This window comes from Salvelinus fontinalis, chromosome 39 (assembly GCF_029448725.1).
Source record: "Salvelinus fontinalis isolate EN_2023a chromosome 39, ASM2944872v1, whole genome shotgun sequence".
Lineage (NCBI taxonomy): Eukaryota > Metazoa > Chordata > Actinopteri > Salmoniformes > Salmonidae > Salvelinus > Salvelinus fontinalis.
Window position 1 is genome coordinate 21,925,147 of NC_074703.1, and position 27,433 is coordinate 21,952,579.

The 27,433-nt window shown below is 42.4% G+C and overlaps 1 protein-coding gene across 6 annotated transcripts in view; it reads right to left on the bottom strand.

Moving 5' to 3' along the window:
* The window catches only part of LOC129838499 (ubiquitin carboxyl-terminal hydrolase 15-like), a 65,161-nt gene that overhangs the window by 20,927 nt on the left and 16,801 nt on the right, over nt 1–27,433 (bottom strand). The window contains exons 6-22 of one of the 6 annotated variants that reach the window (XM_055905493.1): nt 26,402–26,463; nt 24,910–24,999; nt 16,376–16,517; nt 15,685–15,858; nt 14,834–14,992; nt 13,669–13,893; nt 13,086–13,169; nt 11,252–11,346; nt 10,442–10,630; nt 9,236–9,351; nt 8,654–8,962; nt 8,367–8,437; nt 7,114–7,229; nt 6,724–6,873; nt 5,953–6,056; nt 5,639–5,727; nt 3,453–5,535 (exon numbers count right to left, since the gene is read on the bottom strand). In XM_055905493.1, coding sequence (XP_055761468.1) covers nt 5,290–5,535; nt 5,639–5,727; nt 5,953–6,056; nt 6,724–6,873; nt 7,114–7,229; nt 8,367–8,437; nt 8,654–8,962; nt 9,236–9,351; nt 10,442–10,630; nt 11,252–11,346; nt 13,086–13,169; nt 13,669–13,893; nt 14,834–14,992; nt 15,685–15,858; nt 16,376–16,517; nt 24,910–24,999; nt 26,402–26,463 — 2,421 coding nt within the window. In that variant the 3' untranslated portion in view covers nt 3,453–5,289. Of the gene's footprint in view, nt 1–3,452; nt 5,536–5,638; nt 5,728–5,952; nt 6,057–6,723; nt 6,874–7,113; nt 7,230–8,366; nt 8,438–8,653; nt 8,963–9,235; nt 9,352–10,441; nt 10,631–11,251; nt 11,347–13,085; nt 13,170–13,668; nt 13,894–14,833; nt 14,993–15,684; nt 15,859–16,375; nt 16,518–22,518; nt 23,225–24,909; nt 25,000–26,401; nt 26,476–27,433 lie in introns of those variants that run through there. The other 5 variants (XM_055905492.1, XM_055905496.1, XM_055905495.1 and 2 more) reach the window with 5 other exon arrangements.

Below are 27,433 nucleotides of genomic sequence, written 5' to 3' on the forward strand. Positions count from 1 at the left end.
GTCCACCTGTCTGAAATCTAGGTGGGTGAATACATATACAACACACCACTTTTCCATTATTTTTTAATATTTTTTTGACTATTCCATTACATGAAATTCAAATAAAAATCCATTTAAATTACAGGTAGTAATACAATAAAATAAGAAAAACACCAAGGGGGATGAATACTTTTGCAAGGCACTGTAAGTGATTGCTGCAGCAAAACAGTGAAAATGATTTTATGTCAGGTATATCACCTAAAACAGAAAGTTTGTTTTCTTCGTTATATGTATTACTTTAAATTCATTTAGATGCATCTGATTCGTTTTTTTCAAGAAAGACTGGAGACCCCTACTTACTCTATTTGGAATATGAAAACACTGTGCACCTTGAAGTGTGTGTGTCTTACCTGTCCCCCCCACTTTTTTTGCCTTAAGTAACCATCAGTCATTTGGCATGGTTACATATCATACTATGGTGAGTGTCCCAGATTTACATGTGCTATGTTTTGTCTACTCGGAGACCATGCTATGCACTGGCAGGATTGACTCTGTAATTTGATATGTAGTAGGCCTAGTTGTTAATGAAATAGCAATACTACAACTAAGAGCCCCTGGGTGAATGAGAAACTGCAAGTTAATATTTTTACTTTATTTAGAATGGAACAAAAAAACAAGTGCTCAAGCTGGTGGTGATGACAACCACCTACACTACATGACCAAAAGTATGTGGACACCTGCTCGTCAAACATCTCATTCCAAAATCATGGGCATTAATATGGAGTTGGTCTCCCCTTTGCTGCTATAACAGACTCCACTCTTCTGGGAAGGGCATTGTCATGCTGAAGCAGGAGAGAGCCTTCACCAAACTGTCGCCACAAAGTTAGAAGCACAGAATCGTCTAGAATGTAATTGTTGCTGTAGCGTTAAGATTTCCCTTCACTGGAACTAAGAGGCCTAACCCGAACCATGAAAAACAGCCTCAGACCATTATTCCTCCACCAAACTTTACAATTGGCACTTTGCATTTGGGGCAGGTTGCATTCTCAGGGCATCCCCCAAACCCAGATTGGTCTGTCGGACTGCCAGACGGTCCATAGTCCAAAGGCGGAGAGCTTTACACTACTCCAGCCAACGCTTGGCATTGCGCATGGTGATCTTAGGTTTGTGTTCTGACGTTGCTTCCAGAGGCAGTTTGGAACTCGGTAATGAGTGTTGCAAACGAGGACAGACCATTTTTACACGCTGAAATAGCAGAGTACACAAATTTGAAGGGGTGTCCACATACTTTTGTATATATAGTGTACCCATCTATAGGCTAACACTTCTGTCATTAATATGCCAAACAATTACACACATAGGCCTAATTGAATGGTAAATAAATTACAACAGCACAAATCCAGTTACTCAGAATGCCAAAAAAGTAATTTGGATCGGTCTGATCCAAAAATGTTTTTGCTCTAGAAAAAATAATAATCCAGGTTTCTTGATGTGCATATCACCAGCGCCGGCAAGGTAGTAGTTTGCACAGTTATCTCCACAGCAGGCCATGTCACAACCCGACCAACAGCACAAACTACTACCTCAGCCGGAGCACAGCGGAAAGGAACGAACCAGCGGTGTCATCCGTGTGTCTGCCTCCTGTCCAAACGGTTCAGAATGACCATATGAATTAACTGTTCCATGATGGCGCGGTCATATACAGTATCTGTATCGTTAAGCACCTCCCATGAGTAAAACGCAATTGAAACCCCACCCAAGTCCCCGAACCAGTCTCCTGATTTCACTGCCCTTGCCCTAAAATGAATTAGCTGGACATTGCATCATGTCTCGGCCAAGTTCTCGTTTTAGACATAGGCTACACAGCGAAGCAGCGGTCCCGAATGAAAGATGCGACATTTTACAGACCGTAGGAATTAATACAGGGAGAATATTGAATAACACTATAGCCTAACACTTTACGACAAAGCTTTATCACAATCCAATAATTACGAACAGTTAAATGGCATACACACAACCGTATAATTGTGATTGCTTGATCCAGCCCAGCAATGCAATATTGTCTTGTGCGGACACCGTATTGTCGGCCCAAGTAGCAGCCAACCATCTCTCCATATCCTTTGTCCAAAAAATAAATAAAGGCAGAACAATTATCTGTGCAGCCGAGCTTTTAAGAAAAATACACGCGCAGCTCAGTCTTGCACAGCCACGCGCACGTTGCCGCATACACTGTCAGTATGTTCCAGCTCCTTCCCGCGGTCCGTGTGGAAAAGGAAGGAGTCGTATGCGATCAACTGTGGATAAAATTCGCGGGAAACGTCAGACTGGGCGTAAAGAACAGCTCCATTCGCATTGGGTTGTAGGAAAGGGAGTATTTCAATTCACGCGCAAAATGTTGGCCATTGCGATTTTGGGTGAAATTCTAAAATGCACCAGACCAATTCTGAGGAAGTCTCTAATAGATAAGTCAGTCAGATAAAATGGTCATCCATGTTTGTGCTGAGCTTCAACACCTCAGAACCTCAGACAAAATATGTTTTAGTACAGTATGAATAGACCATAATATCCAGTCATGGTCCAGCTTCAACCACAAGAGGGCCTCTATTTCCAATTTCTCTGTTGAGCCAGGAATGCTCCTGTGTTATACATTTACCTCCAGAGGGCACGAATACCCAATCCATTATCAGTCATTATCAATGAAGGTAAATATATAGCTAGCCTACACAACCTTAAGGTTGGTAATTCCGAATAGTTGACAGAAAAAACAGAGTTCTAGGCTTTACACAACTTTATTGAAGTTTGTGTGTAAATACACATGCACATTTCAAATGTAAACCCAAGTGAACTCAAGCGCAGCCAAACCTGGAAACCCCCATGTCATGCAAAGAATGCCTGAATATATTCACCTTTACAAAAAAAGTCAGAACAATAGAACATCCTTTCAAAAAGATCCAATCCCCCAGAAGAGAAAAGCACTGGTAAGAATTCTGTGCCTCCCCCAAATGGCACCCTATTCCCTATATAGGGCACTACTTTTGACGAGAGCTCTATGCGGTATAGGGTGCCATTTCGGACAAAACCCTGAATTTGTGGTCTATAAACCCAAATCCCCATTACATCTTCGATCTTGCCACGGTCTTTAAATATATTTTTTATTATTTTTTAAATGCTTACATATAAATAAATACATGTTATCAAATGTGCACTCACAGAGTGAACTCTTATGTACAGTACTATATGTCCTATATGTAATCACCACATCTCACCCACTCAGGCTGATCAGTAATTCCACCATCCCTCCCACTCTCTAGAGAGAAAGACCTTACTCCACACACCAACCACAATGAAGCATTATTTTCCCTTGGAAGAGAGGACACATACAGCAGTACCCAGGTATTTCTATCAAAGGTAATGAACCCCCCCCCCCCCCCCCCCCCCCAATTAACCCCCTACTCCCCCCCCCCCCCCCCCCCCCCTCACATTTAACCAAAGCAAGACAAAAGGCAAAAAAACAACCTGGACCAGTTCAAGTCAGTCATTCAGCATACATTCCGGCTCTCATGTTTGACTTTTTTACATTTTTTTTAATTGGTTGATTTCCGGTAGCAGCGGTCGCTAATCATGGATGTTTCTGTTGGGGACAGCAAAGATAGGGTGTGAGGGTGTGTACATAAGTGTTCCTGTGAGTGTAGGAATGAGTGTCAGCTCGTATCTGTGTCCTGTTTAAGTGTAGGTGCTTGTGTGTTTCAGCTTGTGTATGTTTGTGTTTCGGGGCCATGCACAGACAACGTGACGTGATAATGTGCTAAAGGCTACAATCTGAGATTAAGAGTTAAGGCTGAGGTGATCCAACCAAGAGACAGAAATCTAATGTATCACCAATATTCATAATCTCAAAAAGCCTCTAGAAGGAGCAGGTAGTGGAGGAGAGGCTCAATAAGCCGCGTAAAGCTAGTAACGCAACATAACGCCTAAGAGAGGTGGGTCCGTTCCAGAAAAGCCCCTACCTCCTAAGCAAACACGTCTCCTAATCACTTATGAAGATCTGAAAGAATTGGATGTGAGCAATATGGTAGTAGCTCCACCTTGTCATGTGACAGGTGAGGTGAATTTTTCGCCCCATTTCTCATCCCTATCTGATCATTTCAGATCTACAAAAGTGTCTCGGGGTTTCAGGGTTGTTTCTGGACCTTGACCTTGTCATGCGGCTTACAGGATACTTACTGTAGTGACCAGCAGAAGAAAAAAATAACAAAACTTAAATCACAAGGCTCATATTGTGTACATTAGTTGTGTGTCTAAAATGCAAGTTCACCACATGACTAGTTTGGCTGTTGTACATTATGAAATGTATTTTGCTCTTCTTCCTCCTCTTCACATACACAAAGCAGAGTAGGAGGGCTGATTAGGATCAGGTCTCCCCTGTCCATATAACCTTAATCATTATGATCCTAAAGGTGAAAATGATCCTAGATCTGCACTCCTAATCTACACAGAGCAGTCACTATGTGTGGATGCGTGTTCTGTTGACCACAGTGTTTAAAGGCAGCATTCAAAGCGTTTTAACTGAGAAGACCTTGGCTCAGAGTAATTTGTAAAACAATTGCAGTACGTGGCACTAATATACAATTCATTATAAAAAAAAAAAATGGGAGTAGAGGTGATTGTGCAACAAAATAAAAGTGTAAGGACGAATCCCCCAAAAAGGCTTCAGCGCATCATGAAAACTTAATAATAATAATAATAATTCAGTGTTCATTCAAAAAACCTATTTACAAGGCCTAGCTTAAAAATAATGGTAAAATGGTATGCCAATGCATTGCTCTCTCAGAAACATAAAAACATCACAAAATTAAAGCAGGTGGGTGGGAGAGAGGGAGTATCGGTTCGAAGCGCCAAAGCAGTGACACCACTGCACTGTGACATTCTGTGTTTGATACTATGATGAACTGAACTCTGGCCTTCCTAACACTTCTAATGGATCTATTCGATTTCAGTATGATGTCATTGTTCCGAATCAGAACAGAGCTTGACATCTTTTTCCTCCAGAGTGGATGATTCATGTCGAATGGACATGGAGGAGAATCACTCCCACCCCGAACAACTATAGGCCCTGATTTCTTTAGTCATTTTGCTTCGGTGTTCCAGCACTGACAAACTTCTCAGTGGTTAGTTTCCCCTGGTAACCCACTCATTGTAGGCCTGGATGGTGTCAGAGATCAGCCTCAGGCCTGGCACCACTGCTCTGTGTCTGTCGATATGGCTTAGGATGGATATTATTGTCTCTCGCTCTGTCTCCGTTTCACCAGCTCATTTGGATTTCATGGTGACATTGTCGTTGACATCCTCTTCGTCGCTCTGAACTGAAGCAGAGGCCCCCTGGGATGAGGCGACGCTCTTCCTCTCCTCCTTCCCTTCTGTGTTCTCCTCCACCTCCTCTCCATCCTCCTCTCTCTCCTCCTCTTCTTCTTCCTCCTCCTCTCGGTCCAGATTAAAGTAGCCTGTTCCCTTCACTGTGTCCTGGCGCTGGTAGAACAGCACGTACGCTGCTTTGGACTGAACACACACATATATATATATATATATATGAAGTGCACATTCAATTCACACTGGGCAGTGCTGTGTATCTGACAAGATGTTAGAAGACTTTGGAACTCACCACAATCTGATCTTCGTTGGCTGGAGAGACACTGCTGTCGTCAAAGTTGTACCACTTGTCATCATCCTTGTTCTTCGCATAAGCAGTATCTAAGTGTCCCAAAGATAAGATGAGAAGATGAGTATTTGTCTGCTAAAAGCAAGCATGGAATTAAGACTGTTGATTCAACTTCCTTGTTTGAATCAACTCAGATAAGATTATGGCTAGCAATGTATGAATTTACAATTTTGAATACACATTACGTTCAAATTCACATTACGCTTCTAGTGTTTATGACTAAATTGTCAAATAAAAATACTTAAAATCAGACTTACAGTGTCCTCCTCCCATGCCTCCGTAGTGGTTGGAGACCGCAATGAGATCGTAGCGACAGGGACCAGCATTAGGGTCGATCAGGAACTCTGACATTTCCATGTCACTGGAGAAAGAATCACACAAAGAACCATTCATGATGGGGAGAATTCCTTGTTTTATTTTCAAGAGATATTTAACATTTGTATAAGTGATTTACAACTTAAAGGGATACTTCGGGATTTTGGCAATGAGGCCCTTTAACTAGCTCCCCAGAGTCAGATGATACCATTTTTATGTCTGTGTCCTGTATGAAGGAAGTTAGAGGTAGTTTTGTGAGCCAATGCTAACTAGCGTCAGCACAATGACAAAGTGTATGGGCATGCAGGTTAGCAACTTCCTTCAAACTGCTCGTAGAGACATACAAATTTCATCCACAAGTTCATCGGACGCTGGGGAAGTAGACCAAAATCCAGAAGTATCCCTTTAAGCCAGGGGTGTCAAACTCATTCCACGGAGGGCCTAGTGTCTGCAGGTTTTTGGTTTTTCCTTTCAATAAAGCCCTAGACAACCAGGTGTGGGGAGTTCCTAACTAATTAGTGATGTTAATTCATCAATCAAGTATAAGGGAGGAGCGAAAACCCGCAGACACTCGGCCCCCCGTGGAATGAGTTTGACACCTGTGCTTTAAGCCATAGGAAAACACCTGAATGTTTTTAATTTACACAATTATACTTGTTCATAAATATAGCTTACTTTGACAGAAAAGTATGTCCGTCTGGTCAAAACCGTACCTGAGTGGGAAATCGACTAGTGAATCCAGCTTGTCCCTCATATATCTGCTGTAGGAGAAGCGTTTCAGATGGACCACCAGGACTGGAGGCAGAGACCACAGGTCCAGCTTCTTAGTGGCCTGCTGGTGCTCCTTGCAGTTTGGACAGTACCTGGGATAGATTAATTAATTATTATATTTTATGTGACAATTTTAAAAAGCATATACTTTCTTAGTACCTGAGACAGCCAGGATAAATTACGCATCAACCCAAATTACAGAAGATTTTAGTTCTGGGTTAATGGAGATTAATATCATGTTAAAACATGTTAATTCTATTTTTGAGAGAACTATTCTTTTAAATGTTCATTATTTTCTTTATTAGCCTTGACAATATGAAGTTAAGTCTCACCATGGGTCCTCAGCTCCGAGCTTCTCTTTGGTGGTGAACAGCTCGATGCAGTCTTTCAGTTTGAAGAAGGCTTTCTTCTGAGGCTTATACTCCATGCTCTCATGCTTCTCAAAGTCCTGTTCACAGACAGTGAGATTTGTTATTACTTATTTAGTACAATATTATTACCATCCAAGGCTTAAAGAGAGGCATTCATTCTGCAACAGTGTTCCCCAAGCCTCTCCTCAAATACCTCCAGCCATTCTAACTATTTGATCTACAAACTAGCACACAAGGTTTGGGAAACACTGTTTCAGTTTGAATGCATAAGGACAGACACAGTCTGACATGAATTGATATACTGTACACTCCTCTGTATTTATTTAGACAGCGACGCAAACATTTGTAAATTTGGCTCTATACTCCAGCATTTTTGATTTTAGATCAAATGTTTCATATCAGGCGGCAGTAATCAATGTCACATGTCATAATGATGAGTGAGAAAGTTAGAGGAACAAAAATCATACCCCCCCCCAAAACAATGCTAACCTCTCACCATTACCAATAACAGGGGTGGTTACCATTTTTGGGGGATAATGATCTTTGTGGCTCTCACGTATCATTATTCATGATCATCCATAATCATGGTTCCATTCACATTCATGTCTTTTAAAAATAAAAATACAGCCCCCATCCCCGCAGGCAGTCATTGTAAATAAGAATTTGCTCTTAACTGACTTGCCTAGTTAAATAAATAAAACTATTTTAAAAAATGTAGAAGTGTTCAGAAACATGTATTCTTATTTACAATAAAAGTGACTCCAAATTGACAATACATTATTCACCATTGAGCTCCTACTGGGCAAAACATTATCCAAAACACAACCAAAACAAACTGCAAATACATCCAACAAGTCTGTAGAGTCACAAGCTTGATGTAGTCTAGGAATATGGGACCAAATACTACATTTCTGACTACTTTAATACACTATAAGTTAAATTGTCCAAATACTTATGAAAAAAAAGTATTCCAATGGGGGGACTAGATACATAGTGACTTCATTTCTAAATGGTAAAACATATGTACGAATATACACTCAAATAAAAAGGTGACATTCTGTACTGTCACCCCTTATATGAAACATTTTATCTAAAATAAAAAAAATGCTGGAGTATAGGGCCATATTTTCACATTTTACCTTCTTTGTCCAAATAAATAGAGGGTAGTGTAAGTAAAATGGTTTCTAGTGTTAGAGGAGAGTAGAAAGCCTTACCTCTGTGATACCCTCATCAAAGTGTTTTTTCTTGACCTCTGGTTCCCAGTCCAAAGAGAGATAGGACTGGTCTGTTACAGAGAGAGAGCAATATACCCTTAAAGACTCATTGTAAAAGGTGAGAATATAACAGAACGAGAAAGGTGGATTGTGCATTAAGAACTAGTAGAGGCACTGCTTAGTGCTTACAATAAGTATAATGTTGTTACTGGAATGTTACCATGTTTTTATCTTTATTGGGGGGTTTCAACTTCATCTGCGTACCATATGTAAAATACCCATCTTACCACTGAGTCTGAGGTGTCCCTCGTCGAACCGGATCTGCCGCGGTTCCTCCTTGATTAAGCTGAAGTCAGTCTTGCCCATGTTGTTAAACTGGAATGTAAACAATCTCTTCTTCTCCCCCATTGTCATAGACGTTTGGTTCTGGTGACCTTTGGTCCCCGAGTTCTCTCCCCCTGGACCAACCCCGTTCTCCAGCTCGTTGTCCCCACCACCCACAGAGTCCTCTGATTGGCTGTTGTCATTCTCAGAGGGCAGCTCCTGGTCCTGACTGGATTCGTCGTCTCCATCCTGCTCATCAGTCTCCATCTCGCCTGGAATTGAGTGGATCAGCCGATCAGATTTTGGAATAGCTTTATCGACAGGGGTTACATATTTGATTTAACCTTTATTTAATGCTATAGTCTCTTTCGCAGGCGAGCCCTGCATGAACACATCAATAAAACAATTACACTATACATATCTATTTACACATCAATTACAAAATACATCAAAGGGAAACACAAAACACAATCATATGAAACAAACACATTCTTCAGGGAAAAGTCCCAGGTGATTGCATGTGTAAGTGTGTGTGTGTTACGTACTGGGAGAGCCCTCCTCCAGGACCCCATTGGTAGCATTGCCATTGACAATATGTTGTTTAGAAGAGGGGGTTGTCTCCTCAGTGTCCTCCTCCTCAACGACAGAACGCACAAACCGACTGCACCAAACAACACAAAACACACAATACTAATATAATCAGTTCCCATTCAAAACATACATAGTCCAACAACATCTAACTGCTCAACATCATTTATATGCTCCCCCCAAAGAAAGAAACATCCACCCTCAGTGCTGTTATTACTCAGTTCATCAGTGCTCCCGGAGTAGAAAACATTTAATGAGAAAACATTAAAAATCGGGACATTGTGTCAAAGCCTTGTTTCCACTAGAAACTAAAAATGTTCCTTATAAACAATGAAAAGAGCAATCAAATGTATTCATATAGCCCTTTAAAAATCAGTCACAATTAGGCTAAGTAATTAACAAGAGCGCAAGGTTAGTTAACGGCAGTTTCTGAGATGGTTACCTACCCACCAGAGGCGTAGCAGTAGCATGTTGTAAAGCTTGTTGTAGTGCATGTATGTGATTTTTGGATTACATTGTATTTTTTTCCCTCAATCTACACAAAATACCCCAAAATGACAAAGCAAAAACTTAAATATCACATTTACATCAGTATTCAGACCCTTTACTCAGAACTTTGTTTTAGCACCTTTGGCAGTGATTACACCTGTATTTGGGGAGTTTCTCCCATTCTTCTCTGCAGATCCTCTCAAGTTCTGTCAGTTTGGACGGGGAGCGTCAGGATCGAGGGAAAGATGATGAAAAGAGCAAAGTACAAAGAGATCCTTGCTGAAAGCCTGTTCCAGAGCACTCAGTACCTCAGCGAAGGGATCACCTTCCAACAGGACTCTAAGCACACAGCCAAGACAACACAGTAGTGGTTTCGGGACAAGTCTCTGAATGTCCTTGAGTAGCCCAGCCAGAGACCGGACTTGAACCTGATTGAACATCTCTGGAGAGACCTGAAAATAGCCGTGTAGCGACGCTCCCTGTCCAAACTGACAGAGTTTGAGAGGATTGGTAGAGAAGAATCGGAGAAACTCCCCAAATACAGGTGTGCCAAGCTTGTACCGTCATACCCAAGAAGACTCGAGTCTGTACTCGCAACTAAAGGTGTTTCAACAAAGTACTGAGTAAAGGGTCTGAATACTGTTGTAGAGCATGTGTGTGTGCGTGTGACCCACCAGAGGTGTAGCAGCAGTATGTTGTAGAGCTTGTCCTCGCTGAGCGTTCTGGGGACCGTGATGAGGAAGGGCTGGCCGAACAGAGGAGTGGAGGTGTGGTTGTACCCTGACTGCTTGTACTTTTCTCTAAGGTGGACTGGGATCACCACATGGTCTGTGTCCTCCAGCCGGTTCACTGCCACCTCAAAGCTGTACAACAAGGAGAGTTATTTCCCCCCCCATTAATTTAACTTTTATTTACTATGGCAAGTCAGTTAAGAACCACCCTCTGCGGGCTTGGAAACAACCAGATGCATCCGGTTTTCATGGGAAATGGAGAGAGCCTGTGACGTGACTACCGCTTTTGAATGTTAACAAGGCAACACTCCCATCTTAACTCCTCCTCCATATTTACTGGATTGGTTGAACAGTGCACAAGAGAACCTGTGCAGATGTTTTTCTTACTCGTCTGGACAAGAAGGAAAGAAACCCCGCTCAGATGCATGCTACGTTAAGTTAGTTACTAAGAACAAATGCACTGGCACCTCAAAACTACAGAACTATAGGGTAGGGTGAATGTGTTGCAGATGTTTGCATCTTCGGTAAGTTAAGGGTCGTATTCATTCGGGCATACCGTAGCAAAACGTTTTGCAAGGGAAAACAGTGTTTTCCTATTGGACAGGTTCAGGTAGTCCCTTCCGGTTTCAGTCCATGCCGTTCTGTTTGGTGCCTAATGAATATGACCCAGATTTCTCAGATCTAACACTGGAGGGAGAGTAGACAGTGCTTCATCCAACTGCCTTCATCAGAAAGTCTGTATCTGACACTCACACATAGATGTCGTCCCTCTCCATGATGCTGCTGAGGTTCTCATTGGTGGCAAAGATACGGTGGAACCGGTGGTTGTAGATATCTGTTACAATCATCTGAATTTGGAAAGAAAATAAAAACATCTTAAGTACACATAGTGCATTCGGAAAGTATTTAGACCCCTTGACTTTGCCCACATTTTGTTACGTTACAGCCTTATTCTAAAATTGATTAAATTGCTTTTTACACACAATAACCAATAATGACAAAGCAAAAACAGGTTTAGATTTTTTGCAAATGTATAAATAAAAAAATGAAATATTACATTTACTTAAGTTTTCAGACCCTTTACGCAGTACTTTGTTGAAGCACCTTTGGCAGCGATTACAGCCTTGAGTGTTCTTGGGTATGATGCTACAAGCTTGGCACACCTGTTTTTGGGGAGTTTCTCCCATTCTTCTCTGCAGATCCTCTCAAGCTCTGTCAGGTTGGATGGGGAGCGTCGCTGCACAGCTACTTTCAGGTCTCTCCAGAGATGTTTGATCGGGTTCAAGTCCGGTCTCTGGCTGGGCCACTCAAGGACATTCAGAGACTTGTCCCGAAGCCACTCCTGTGTTGTCTTGGCTGTGTGCTTAGGTCGTTGTCCTGTTGGAAGGTGAACCTTTGCCCCCAGTCTGAGGTCCTGAGCGCTCTGGAGCAGGTTTTCATCAAGGATCTTTCTGTACATTGCTCCATTCATCTTAGCCTCATTCCTGACTAGTATCCCAGTCCCTGCAGCTGAAAAACATCCCCACAGCATGATGCTGCCACCACTATGCTTCACCATAGGGATGGTGCCAGGTTTCCTCCAGACGTGACGCTTGGCATTCAGGCCCAAGAGTTCAATCTTGGTTTCATCAGACCAGAGAATCTTGTTTCTCATGGTCCGAAAGTCCTTTAGGTGCCTTTTGGCAAACTCCAAGCGGGCTGTCATGTACCTTTTACTGAGGATTGCCTCCCATCTGTCCACACTACCATAAAGGCCTGATTGGTGGCGTGCTACAGATATGGTTGTCCTTCTGGAAGGTTCTCCCATCTCCACAGTGGAACTCTGCCAGAGTGACCATCAGGTTTTTGGTCACTTCCCTGACCAAGGCCCCTCTACCCCGATTGCTCAGTTTGGCCGGGCGGCCAGCTCTAGGAAGACTCTTGGTGGTTCCAAACTTCTTCCATTTAAGAATGATGGAGGCCACTGTGTTCTTGGGGACCTTCAATGCTGCAGAAATGTTTTGGTACCATCCCCCAGATCTGTGCCGACACAATCCTGTTTCGGAGTTCTACGGACAATTCCTTCGACCTCATGGCTTGATTTTTGCTCTGACACACTGTCAACTGTGGGACCTTATATAGAAAGGTGTGTGCCTTTCCAAATCATGTACAATCAATTGAATTTACCACAGGTGGACTCCAAAAAAGTTGTAGAAACATCTTAAGGATGATAAAAGGAATCATTTCAATTTCGAGTCTCATAGCAAAGGGTATGAATTCTTATGTAAATAAGGTATCTTTTTTATTTGTAATAAATTTGCTGAAATGTAAAAAATAACTGTTTTCACTTTGTCATTATGGGGTATTGTGTGTAGATTGATGAGGAAAAACACAATTTGATCAATTTTAGAACAAGGCTGTAATGTAACAAAATCTGGAAAAAGTGAAGGGGTCTGAATACTTTCCGAATGCACCATTCCAGAGCGTACATTCTAATTTAGCCTCCATTTAACCAGGCATAAAACTCCTTGAGGTTAACATTTTTTTTTTGAGGGAGAACTGATTTAGTTAAGAGCAGAACAGACGTGTGTGTGTGTGTGTATCTTACCTTCTCAGCAGGGACACCAGATAGAGTGGAGAGCGATGTACAGAGGTCTGATATGTAGCCCACCTTGGGCACAGTCAGTTTATACTGAAACACAGAGAAAGACAAACGGCCATTAAGCCGGGGTCCTAAGATTAACTCATAACTTAATCCGCAGGAGCAGAATTTGCCAAAACCCCATGAAGAATGAATAGCTGCAGATTCATTAAATATACACCAAGCCTTCAAAAGGTATTGATAAAAAGGACCTCCCTCCAGATTCCATCTGGCCCTATTCAGAGCATAAGCTGATTACAAATACTCAAATCCACTTCAGAGGATATCCCTTAAAAAGCAGAGAATATTGTGGGTGACCACAATATGTGAAGGATGACTAATTTCTAGGTAGGAATAACAGCTCAGTACCTTTGTGGGTTTGGCTAGGGGGTCCAGACTGACCTTAGTCATATTCACTAGGTACAGAACAGAAGCAAACAGGCCAAAACAGGGAGCTGCTATCCAATAAGAAACATGTGTTTTTGTTTTCAGTTGTAAAAGCTTTTGCTACAGTGTGCACTAATGAATACAACCCAGATACTGTAGTTACCTGTGTGGGTTTGGCCAGGGGGTCCAGCCTGACCAGGTAGACCTCCAGAGTGCGTTCCTTTTTCATGGGCAGCGGCAGCGTCAGGTAGCAGAAGGGGTCAAAGGTGACTGAGACCTTGGCGCAGACAGGGCACACCAGGGTGGACTTGAAGAGGCCGTGGAAGATGTCCACGATGATGGAGTTGTTCCTCTTGACGTGGTTCTCCCACGCCTCCTCGGCCACCACCTACAGACACACAGAGGGGAGGGAAGATAGTGAGGAACCATTTTTGACAAAGGGTGAGATAGCAACAATGGAGTGTCTGGAGGAGGTATAGTACTATGATACCGTTTATTCCCACTACTGGTTTAGCTTTTCTCCTCAGCCACTGCATACAGTAACACAGAGGGGAAGGGAAAGACTCAAACTATTTAGATACGAGGTGAAGGGACCCATGGATTGTGTGGTGGTACAACCATTCCCAAACCTCCTAGGGAAACACATACAGTAGTCACACAGAGGGGAGGGATATTGCTGAGAAACCATTTTGACATAAACCAAGAGAATACTATGGAGTGGTACACTGTTTTTATGAATTGTTTATACTCTAGAAACAAGCCTACAGTTTTACAGAAGGGAAGAAAAGCAGTGCCATCAGAAACATAGACAGACTATACACTATACTAATGGTTGTTACAGCCATGTCTCAAGGCTATGAGACACCATTTCAACAGACTAAAATGACACAGTGGAGTGACTGAAGGTATGAACACTGTTTGTTCCCACTGGTTCTCCTCCAGAAACACATTGGCTACAGAGTTGATAATGAGGTGATAGAGTTTGCGCAAGATCTGGCATATTTCCTGCCATTCAATTGGTCATTTCAAATAATGATATACCCATTGATTCTTGAATATAAATGCCTCATTGGGCTGAAACACCAAACTCAAGATTGTGGCTTTAAAGATAAAGATTTCTAATTTAACAATCAACGCACAACAACAACTGAATGAGTGTTGAGTGCCAGAGATAGCAAGACTACCTGGGACCACAGAGAACAAATTGCCCAGCTGTGTACTGTAGCTATGGTGCAATGTATTTGTTGTGCATGGTCCCTGACAAATAGTAAAGCGAATGAAACTAAACTAATAAAATAAAGAGTGACAGCAAGCTAGCAGTAACAGACCTTGTCAGGCCTGCCCTCGGCATCTTTGAGCAGGATGTAGGGTTTCTTCCTGATACGGTTCAGGTCCTCGTGTAGACCATCCAGCAGGAAGGCCAGCAGCTCGTGAGAGTCCTGCTGCTGGTAGCCTGAGAACTGGGGGGCGAAGCGACCCACCTGGGTCTGGAGGGAGGGGAGAATAGACACACAACGGGTTCAGCAACAGATCTATAGGAAATTCCAAATTGACACCGCACCCCGAGGGAACTTGTGTAGATTGAATTGGTGGAAGCAAGCAAAATAGCACAGATTCCACCAACCTGTAGCCTGTCAGTTAGCAAAGTAGGAATATTGCCATATTTCTTATATGTGTGATCCTTTCTGATCTACTCTAGAGCAGTGGTGTAGGGTAAACGCACGTAAACACCGTTTACCCACCTATTGCAGAAAACCATATTGAGGAAAACCATATTGAAGGGACAAGGATCGTTACTTTATTCACCACGAATGGAAATCAGAGTTTACCCACCCATTCTGTCTACCACTACATCACTGCTCAAGAGACTCGGTTGTTGTGGCTTGTGGGTCTAAGGGTCAATTTGGGATTGGGCACATCATAGCTGCATTTCAATCTAGAATCAAGGCAGAAGTGAGGGCACAACTTTCAGACCATGTGAATTTCATAAGTTGGTATGGGTACAGTACAGGGTTGGAGTCAATTCTATTTAAATTCCAGTCAATTCAGAATGTAAACCAAATTCAAATGACAGATTTTCCCAATTAAAAAGCATTGAAGATAATTGGAATTTCAGTGTACCTTCTGAAATGCCTGGAATGAAAATGGACTTGACACCAACCCTGGTACCGTAAATTACCTTGAAAGGCCGTGGTGTGACGTAGCTGTACTTCCCAGACCACGACTGCTTTGTGATCTCAGCGTAGGCCTTGGCGATCTCCCCTTTCATTCCCAGAGGGTTGTCCTCATTCAACTCATCGTTGTACTTGTCTTTCAGAAAATACTCGGTGAGAGGAGGTACATTACTTAAGCACTGCAGAAAAATATAAAATATATAAAAACGATTAAAGTTGGGAAAAGAAGCAGTAAAATATGCAAGAGACAGGGCATAATGAGAAAATCCAACAGTCAAAGGAATCACCTAAACAGTATAATACAATGCCAAAGGTCAATCAATACCCGCAGCTGTTCCTGCCATGATACAATTAAAACCAATGCATACACACCAGAGTTCAGAGTTAACAGTTTAATGTATATTTTTATTTAACCGTTACTTAACCAGTCAAGTCAGTAAAAAACGAATTATTATTTACAATGTTGGCCTACCAAAAGGTAAAAGACCTCCTGCAGGGGCAGGGGCTGCGAAAAAAAAAGGGACCAAATACAGATCGAGACACCACAACACTACATAAAGAGAGATCTAAGACAACAACAAAGCATGGCAGCAACACATGACAACACACCATGGTAGCAACACCACATGACAACACAACATGATAGCAGCACAAAACATGCTACAAACATTATTGGGCAAGTTGAGGGTATGGTACCTGCAGTGCAGAGTTCATGAAGCAGGTGTTTCCCAGGTTGGAAAGACCACACAGGCCAGCCCGCTCACTCTGCCTGCCCTCGGAGCACTCATAGCTGTTATAAGGGTGGTAGGACGGAAGGCTGTAGCTGGAGTTTTTCACACTGAAGAGGATACATAACATCAGTCAGGAATAAATAGAGAACATGGACTTAGCCTATTTCATATGGCTGGGTAAAATGACTGGATGTTACCAAACAAATGCAGGCATAAAGTACTTATAGTGGTGTAATAACGTGCTGTTTGTATGACGTAACGTTTAATTTATTTTTGTTAAGTAATTGCCTTAATCTTGTTTGGACCCCAGGAATAGTAATGGGGATCCTTAATAAATACAATATACAAAGGCTAGTGCCCACACACAAACCTTAAACATTTATATTCAACCCCCCCCCCACTCAATATCTTCCCATAAGGACTTTCTCACTTCTCATTCAGTGTGGGGAGAAAGGTACACAGTAAGAAAACACAATTGTACAATAAAAAGCTGAAACCATCATAAAAAATGTTAAACACCTACAGTCTATAGCACAGCTGCCAATAGTGATATTATCATAGCATTGTCTATCGACAATTATTGACAGCCAACAGATGGTGACGACTTTGCAATGTGATGGATGAAAATAAAAACAATGACAAAAATAAAACATGCAACATTAATTATGCCGTAATCTATGGATTTCATGACTGGGCAGGGCTGCCAACTGGGGAGCCAGGCCCAGCCAATTCTTCTCCACAAAAAGGTCTTTATTACAGACAGAAATACACCCAAGAAATCCCCCACCCCTCATCAGATGATCCTGCAGGTGAAGAAGCTGGATGTGGAGGTCCTGGGCTGGCGTCGTTAAACATGGTCTGCTGTTGTGAGGCCGGTTGGATGTTATGCCAAATTCTCTAAAACGACGTTGGAGGTGGATTATGGTATAGAAATTAACACTCAATTCTCTGGCAACAGTTCCGGTGGACATTCCTGCAGTTAGCATGCCAAATGCACACTCCCTCAAAACTTCAGACATGTGGAATTGTGTTGAGACAACTGCGTATTTTAAAGTGGCATTTTAATGTCCCCCGCACAAGGTGCACCTGTGTAATGATCATGCAGTTTAAATCAGCTTCTTGATATGCCACACCGGTCAGGTGGATGGATTATCTTGGCAAAGGAGAAATGCTCAATAAACAGGGATGTAGACATAATTTGTGCACAAAATTTAAGAGAAATAAGATTTGTACGTATGAAAGATTTCAGTGATATTATCCTCCTGCTCTTGTTCTTTTTTAGTTTAAGTTGTATACATGGATTGTACAATATTTGCACATTATTTTTTTAAATTCTTCAATTGCTAGACAGCCATTTTCACCTCTTGCCATAGATTTTCAAGCTGATTTAAGTCAAGACATTTGTTGTCTTGCTAAGTGTTTCAGCTCACGAAATATGGGACAAACACTTTACATGTTGCGTTTAAATTTTTGTTCAGTGTGTGAGATACTTTTAGTCTTGTGGTGTGTGTGTGTGTGTGCGGGGACACCTGCTCGTCAAAAATCGAATTCCAAAATCTTGGGCATTAATCTGGAGTTGGTCCCCCCTTTGCTGCTATAACAGCCTCCACTCTTCTGGGAAGGCTTTCCACTAGATGCTGAAACATTGCTGCGGGGACTTGCTTCCATTCAGCCCACAGAGCATTAGTGAGGTTGGGCAGTGATGTCTGGCGATTAGGCCTGGCTCGAAGTAGGCGTTCCAATTAATCCCAAAGGTATTAGTTGGGATTGAGGACAGGGCTCTGTGCAGACCAGTCAAGTTCTTCCATACCGATCTCAACAAACCATTTCTGTATGGACCTCGCTTTGTGCACGGAGCATTGTCATGCTCAAACAGGAAAGGGCCTTCCCCAAACTGTTGCCACAAAGTTAGAAGCACATAATCATCTAGTACATCATTGTATGCTCCCCATTGGGGCGGAGGAATAATTGTCTGGGGCTGTTTTTCATGGTGATGTGGAAATGTTTTTTCATTTCCAGATTCGTCCATTGGACTGGCAGATAGTTTAGCCTGATTCATCACTCCAGAGAACGCGTTTCCACTGCTCCAGAGTCCAATGGCGGAGAGCTTTACACCACTCCAGCCAACGCTTGGCATTGCGCATGGTGATCTTAGGCTTGTGTGCGCGGCTGCTCGGCCACGGAAATCCAATTCATGAAGCTCCCGACGAACAGTTCTTGTGCTGACATTGCTTCCAGAGGCAGTTTAGAACTCGGCAGTGAATGTTGCAGCCGAGGACAGACGATTTTTACATGCTTCAGCACTCAATGATCCCGTTCTGAGCAGCTGAGACACTTTTGCTCCTAGACGTTTCCACTTCACAACGTCAGCACTTACAGTTGACCGGGGGAGCTCTTGCAGGTTAGACATTTGACAAACTGACTTGTTGGAAAGGTGGCATCATCCATGACGGTGCCACATTGAAAGTCACGGAGCTCTTCAGTAAGGCCATTCTACTGCCAGTGTTTCTCTATGGAGATTGCATGGCTGTGTGCTCGTACATACATGGGATGTTCAGACATTATATGGATAGAAAATGTAGTATATCTGAATAGTATATGTACAGCAATAGTTAAGAGTATAGGGATCAACTAGAATAAAGTACATACACTATAAACAAAAAAGTATGTGGACAAGCCTTCAAATGGCTATTTCAGCCACACCCGTTGCTGACAGGTGTATACAATTGAGCAGACAGCCATGCAATCTCCATAGACAAACACTGGCAGTAGAATGGCCTTACTGAAGAGCTCAGTGCCTTTCAATGTAGCACCTTCTTCATAATCACCAAACAGTGCCCGACAAATCCCTACAGCAATGTTCCAACATCTAGTGGAAAGCATTCCCAGAAGAGTGGAGGCTGTTATAGCAGCAGAGGGGGAACCAACCCCATTTTAAATGGCCATGATTTTGTAATGAGACGTTCAACAAGGTGTCCACAAACTTTTGGTCATGTAGTGTACATATTAAGTGGGTAAAACAGTATGTAAACATTATTAAGTGACCAGTGTACCACGACTATGTACAGCACATAGGACAGCAACGTCTAAGGTGCATGGTAGAGTAACCAGGTGGTAGCAGCACAGTTGAAAAGTATATGGCAAGTAGAAATCAAAACTGGATGGGTAAGAGATAGATTGAGAGGTTGAGGGTAGCTGAAGGGTGGGACTATAAGGAAAAAAGAGGGATAACTGAAGTAAAATGTACAGTGGCCGTAAAAAGTATTCAGTGCATTTGGTAAGTATTCAGGCCTTGACTTCCTCCACATTGTTACGTTACAGCCTTATTCTAAAATGGATTAAAATAGTTTCCCCCCCCATCATCAATCTACACACAACACCCCATAATGACAAAGTCCACACCAAAAAAACATGTTTGCGAATGTATCAAAACAGGAAAAAAACTGAAATATCACATTTACATAAGTATTCAGACCCTTTACTCAGTACTTTATTGTAGCACCTTCGGCAGCAATTACAGCCTCGAGTCTTCCTGGGTATGACGCTACAAGCTTGGCAGACCTGTATTTGGGGAGTTTCTCCCATTCTTCTCTGCAGATCCTCTCAAGCTCTGAGAGCTTGGATGGGGAGCGTAGCTACACAAATATTTTGTTTCAAGTCCAGGTTGTGGCTGGGCCACTCAAGGACATTCAGAGACTTGTCCCAAAGCCACTCCCGCGTTGTCTTAGCTGTACAGGATCTCTGTACTTTGCACCATTAATTTTATGAATTTAACCTTTATTTAATTAGACAAGTCAGCTAAGAACAAATTCTTACTTACGGGTTTGGCCGGTGTACCTCTTCCTCACCGGCCAAACCCGGACGACACTGGGCCAATTGTGAGCCGCCCTATAGCACTCCCAATCACAGCTGGTTGTGATACAGCCTGGATCTTTCCCTCGATCCCGATTGCTCAATTTGACCGGGCAGCCAGCTCTAGGAAGAGTTCTGGTGGTTCCAAACCTCTTTCATTTAAGAATGAAAGCCGGAAGCCACTGTGTTTTTTGGTACCCTTCCCCAGATCTGTAACTCGACACAATCCTGTCTCGGAGCTCTGCGGACAATTCCTTCGACCTCATGGCTTGATTTTTGCTCTGACATGCACTGTCAACTGTGGGACATTATATAGACAGGTGTGCGCCTTTCCAAATCATGTCCAATCAATTGAATTTACCAGGGTTGGACTCCAATCAAGTTGTAAAAACATCTCAAAGATGATCAATGGAAACAGGATGCACCTGAGCTCAATTAAGTCTCTTAGCAAAGAATCTGAGTACTTATTTACATAAAGGTATCTGTTTATTTTTTTTATACATTTGCCAACATTTCTAAAAACCTGTTTTCGCATTGTCATTATGGGGTATTGTGTGAAGATTGAAGCGATTACATTTTTAAAAAATATATATTTTAGAATAACAAAATGGTGAAAATCAAGGGCTCCGATTACTTTCTGAATTAACTGTGCGTATGTATGTATGTATGTATGTATGTATGTATGTGAAGTAGAAGTCTAAGTTTTGTTGTCCATTAGTTTACTCCAATTAGGGGAGGGGTGGTAGGCTTAGGGAAACATAAGGAAAATATATTGAAATAAAATATGGGGGATTGGAAATTAGGCAAACAATTACATTGATAGAACTCAGTCTGCAATATTAAAGCTGATCAACACTATGATGTGCATCTAAATAATTACGAATATATTTGTATTTATTTATATACAGTAGACTGTAAAAAAATGTTTTACAGTCTACTGTATATAAATAAAAATAAGTAATCAAGAAACTCAGATTTGATCCCATATACCTTGTCATTGAGATAATTATGAAACCATTGGCAAGCATCAGTTCCCAACCCTATCGAGGACAGCTTATTCAACAGACATGGCAGCACAATTCTTTAAGGCATTTGCAATATAATTTACAACAAGCATGGTAGCCGTAGTGGTGCTATGTTTAGTTCTGAATCCGTATTGATTAACATTAAGTACACCATTTACAGATAGAAAATAATGTAGCTGTTTGTGGTCCAATGATTCTAGTATTTTAGAAAGACATGGGAGCCTGGAAATGGGTTGATAATTATCGAGATCACTACAATCCACACCCTTATGGAGTGGTAGCACCAAAGCTGCTTTCCACACTTGGAATATTTCCTGATACTAAAGTAACATTTAAAAAAAAAGTGTGTGTTACTTTGCCAGCAATTAGAGGCGCTGCATACTTAAGCAAAGACGGGTCCAAAATGTCAGCCTCTAATGACTTCTTGGTGTCAATATCTAATAATGCAGCAATAACTTCTTTTTCTGTGAGTTGCCAAAAACAAAAACCGAGACTACCATTTCCCAAGTCACGTGAGGTTGACTGATTACCCATCGAGGCAACTGGAGCTGTATGTGGGAAGAACAGTCAACTGACTGGCCAAAACCAGTATGATGACCATTTCTTTAAATAGGAAACCAGCAGAGATAAAATGCTGATTAAAAGCATCATAAATCTTAGCAGTTTCCTACATTATTACTGAAAAAGTTTAGGCAGGGAAGTAGCGGAATTACCTGGCTTCAGTGAATTAACTGTTTTCCAGAATTTAGCGTGTTCACTAACAGTCTGCCATAGCGCTTAGGAAGTAGTTTGATTTGGCCTGTAACCTAGCTCACTACGTATGGTAAGACAGCTCGTTCATCAGACAGTCACTGCTCCCCAAAGAGTTGCCATTGCCTGAACTTAACCTCTGCCCAGGCTTTCAACATCTTTCGTCAAAATCCATAGTTTCATTCGATTTCGTGCCACAGCCCAACTTTTGTTTTAGTGGATGTTTAAAAAGCTTTTTTATTTGTTATTTTACTTTTTGGGGGTGTGGCTAATGGGGGCGATAGAGTCAAATATCAATGTTTTATGGGTACATAATCACGATAGGACAAAGGTTGTTGTCGCCCAACCCTAGCGCCCAATAATTACTATAAACCTGAGGACACAGTCAGCACATTTTAAAGACAACACACTTTGCATATAGCCTCAAACCTAAAGCCTTGAGGTACAGCAAAAGGCCTTGCAACAGCAATAACAGTCAGACCTCTGGGAGTGGGGCGACGCTGCGTCCCATTGATCAAGGGGTGGTGTAGCAGCACCACCAGTAATACCACCACCGGCCCCAGCAGTAGAAGTGTTAGCATTAGCTGCCTGCTCACAGCTCAGCACTCTCTCCACCACCCTGCTCCTGTCTAAATCTGTCGAGGCGTTCGTCCTCAGCTCTGTCCTCAGCTCTGTCCTCAGGCACCACCAGCAGCACAGGAGCATCTCATCTCAAACGCTTTAACCATCCGACACTGGCCTCACAAAATCCATCTCCATAACTCGGCCCTAGTCCGGGGCTTAGTTCGATCCAGCCCTAATCCGATCCCAAAGTCCAGTTGTAGATCAGCTCACTCCTTGCCCAGGCCTTGGTCCCAGAGCTCAATCCCAGTTCAGTTCAGACACGCAGCAAAGAGGCACAGTAAAGCGAGGCCCGTCCCGAGCGCAACACTGTCAAACACAGCTAACAAAAAAAATAACTCCCTCCTCCGTCAGTGTTCAAGTTTTGCAGTGCCTCTTCTCGCTCGCCGAGCCCTGCTATGTGACGGTGTCAACCCCTGCCCTGCCCTCTAGCATGCCCCTGCCCTGACGTGTACTCTGCCTTGCTGCTACCACAGGATAGCCTATTTATAGCAGCAGCTAGCTAAGCTACGACGATGGTCAAGAATCCGCTTCAGGAAGTAGAGGTACACAGGTGGAGAGAGAGAGAGAGCGAGGGGGGGGGGGGGGGGCGAGAGAGTGGTAAAGGGAGAGGGGAGACAAGAGCAAAGGAAGAGACAAGATAGAGGTGGAGTACAGAGTGGTACAGGAGAAAGATGTAGAGAGAGAGGGGAAGGGGTACAGGAGAGAGACAGATGGGTAAAGGAAAGAAAGGGGATGTTCCTATCAAGATAGAGGGATGAGAGAGCTCAAGAAAAGGGAGGGTAAATAGCAGAGGAATGGTGACAGAGGGGGCCTGACGGCAGAGAATTCCTGCTGAGGCTGAAGAATGCATTGTTGCCAAATAGGCAGGTACTTTCTCTAGTAGCTAGCTAGCTTCTTTAATATGCAATTAGGTATTCATATAACTGGGTCTCCTTAAGAATCTACTGTAGCCTGAGTAGAGAGCATAGCTGGAGGAGGATGTGAGGAGAATAATTAAGTAGGCATCTGTGTCGCAACCAGGCGAGAGAGAGGGTGGAGGTGGAAAGGGGGAGAGTGCAGATGAAATGCATTCTGAAGGTCACACAGGGACTGCAGAATATGCAGCACAATAAAGTCAGAGGAAGAAGAGAGAATGCATAGAAAATGCGAACGAGAGGACTGTCACTGTACACAGGGAGTCTAGGGACAGTGGCTCAGAACAAATGCATCTTGTCCCACCCTATCCACAATCAAACAGTCAAAGATGCATCCTTGCAGACTTAATCCTGGTTTGAAACATCCAAGATTAAAATAGCACCCTATCCATTATTCAATCCCAGAGCGGACCAAGCTGGCACTGTACAGTGAGGAGTGGGTTGACAGGAAGGGGATCTGCAGGGAGATCCTATTACCACATCGCCACCATGGAGTCCACAGAAACAAAAAACACAATATGGAAATAAATCTACCATTTGTGTGCAATGGTGAAAAGTTAAGTTATTTCTCAGATGCCGGGTAAAATAAAATTGCACGTAGCCTATATCCACACACAACATGCATGCTGGAATGGGTGTAATATCAGTGTCACTACAGTGTTGAGTGACACTGATATTACACCCATTCCAGCATGCAATGGTTCACAACTACAGTGGAAAATAAAACATTACTCTATTAGGCTATTGTTCAACTACTGGACAGTGACAACACATTCCACACCGACAGCAGTGGTGTCCAACCAAGGTCTCAGAGTTTCTAGGTTGCATGAGGTTCACACTAGCTATTGATTCTCACTGGAAGCACCCACACAAAATTACCCTTCTTAAATCTTGTTAGTGAAGATTGAAATATCAATGAATCCATAATTTCCGTCAGTAGATAATGATTTAATCTGAGATGATTCAAATACAGTTTACTACGCAGAAGCTCTTTAGTCCCATGATAGAATACACTGCTGTGAAAACACAGATAAAAACCAGAAACCATGCAGGCAACTGCAAATCCCCGCATAACCACCTCAAGCCTTAACCCAGAGCCATAGATGTACGGAGTCCACAAACTATCCTCCATATTGGCACCAAACATTCCATTAAATCAATAACATTCTAATTTGGACTCTTTGCCTAGAATGAACCTTTGGAGGCAAGACCGCTGACGTTCAAAACTCGACATCTTCAGAGTTTGCTGAATTCCGTAGTGTCTCTCTATGGCTCTATGTGCCCCAGCCCAGTCAGTCAATTAGACAACCCTCTCTATGTTCAATAGTCCTTACTTCCTGCTGTTGAAGCTGCTGTTATGATTGTTTGTGAGGGATGAAGGGGAGATCTTTGGCAAAGCAGAAAGATTGGAAGTACCAGATGACCTTCAAAAGATAAAGAATATCATGAGTTAGAGAGAAAGGATAAAGGCTCTCAAAGAAGAGGATTTTGAGAGCTGAGGGTTAATTCAAAAAGTATGGAAATAGGTTAAACCAGGGGTTTTCAAACTAGGGTCCAGGTACTGCAGTGCGTCTGCCATTTCTATCAATATCACAAGCTGCAATAGAATATCATCGTGGATACAATGTGTCTCTGCGTCCAGTATGAAGTTAGTTAAAGGTAGTTTCACGAGCCAATGCTAACTAGCGATAGCGCAATGACTGGAAGTCTACAGGAACAGTTATCATGTCTCAAATTCTGGGGAAGTAGATAAAGGGCTTCATTGCCACAATCTCCAACTATCCCTTTAAAATTGAGGAAATGATAGTAATTGGAGCTGATCACAGGGTTTTCTCTATATAGGAAATTCTTAGGCGGGCCATCTAAGTGGTCATTTTAGGGATGGAAAAACAGTTGTGTCAACTTAAATGACCAACCCCAGATAAAAATCATGCATAAAAGATATTGAACTATGATTTAATAATACCAACTTTGAGAACTAACAAAGAAAGCTAGAGTCAGGGAGATCGAAAACTCAGAAAACAGGGCATTCAATGCACATGCCCATTGATTTTGTTATGTTTGAGCAGAAGAACAATGCATTAGCCATTGGAAAATGCATAAAACTGAAAGAAATATGCTTAGAAATAACCAAATTATCTCTCAGCTCCATGCCAAACCATGTAGAATTCCTGGAAATTTGATGAAAAACTGCTCAATTCTCTCAGCTAAATAGAAAAATGTGTAGAATTGCAGAAAATGTGCTCTGGAACAGCAACACTTTCTCTACACCACCAAGACACCTTTCTAGTTAGACTGTGTTAGAGCTTACCCTTCCAATGAACTGTGGGGAGGTCAAAATAATGAAACTGTTAACCAAACCTATTCATTTTAAAAAGTTGATTACTTCTCCCTGCCGTTATCATTCACCTGATGAGACAAGACATAACGTATTATGGGAGTACCTATGTCGCCGGTTTGCCTGGGCGAGGGTCCCTGGGCAAGAAGAGTTTGAAAACCCCTGAGTTAAACGATAAGAGATATGTGAGCAACTAAAGCCAAGCAAATAAGATAGAAGCAGATATATGATAGGGAGTTGAAATTCAAAGACGAAAGACTGTAGGAAAATAGTAGCAAAAATAATCATAAGGGCCTGCTGGGTTGAACATAAATGTCTACATTGAACGTATAAAACAAACTTGGCAGAATAGACTAGCATAGAGAAAGCTCAGCCTCAGAAGAACCAATGTATTTCAATCCCCATGCCAAGTGAGAGTAATTCCTAATTGGAAGTCCAGCTAATCACTCCCATAAACTAAGGTCATGGACCCAGCCAGACACACTCACTTAGGTGCAGAGGAACCTCTAGGCCACGATCCATCCTCATTCTTCTGCTCTATTACCAGGACCTGCATGGATATCAGAAATAGAAACATAATACACATATAAATATGGAAACATAATACAAACGCCACTATGTCCACAAACTTTCTTCGTCAGATTGGCCTACTGTGCCATAAATGTAGTACTATGGCAACACTCGTCTTGTAGTATTTCCAAATCTGTTTTACAATTTCCTCTACTTACAGTAGGGATACATGATATCGGCAAAACAATCTGAAAGCTGTTTTACCAAATATTGCGATTTTACTTCCGATAAAGATCAAAGACTTGGGAGAATGTATTTTTTTTGTTAACTGTTGGAATCATAGAAATATAATGATTTTATGTCAAGAAGCAAGGTGGAAAGCAACATTGCTCTTGTTTGGAACAATCTGTTGACTGCATTTGACCTAATAGAACAGCATGCAAACTTATTGTGAATCTACCAGCGAGGAGGAACTGTGCTGCTTGAGTGACAGGGGGCGAGGCTTGGTGTGTGTGGTAGAGGTCTTGGACCCATTACGAAATGGACCTGGGGCTTTCCTTTCCCACCCGATACGGAAAAATATATATTTTTTTAAGAGAGAGACCCGTTCCGAACGGACCCGAGGACAACTAGAACCATTCCGTATAGACCTGGTCGGATCCAGACCCGGTCCGAGTGAGGGAAGCAGCAGTAAAGTCATTTTTCAAGCTACTTCATTAGCAGAGCTGAAAAAGTGTGAGAGGAGGCAGAGATCGGCCACTCTAGCAGTTACAAATAACTCAATTCAGAATCTTAGTGCTGCATCTCAGTGCTTGAGGCGTCACTACAGACACCCTGGTTCGAATCCAGGCAGTATCACAATCGGCCATGATTGGGAGTCCCATAGGGCGGTGCACAATTATCCCAGCATCGTCCGGGTTTGGTAGTCATTGTAAATAAGAGTTAACTGACTTGCCTAGTTAAATTAAGGTTAAATGTAAAAAAATGGGGGGACAAATAAAAAAAACATC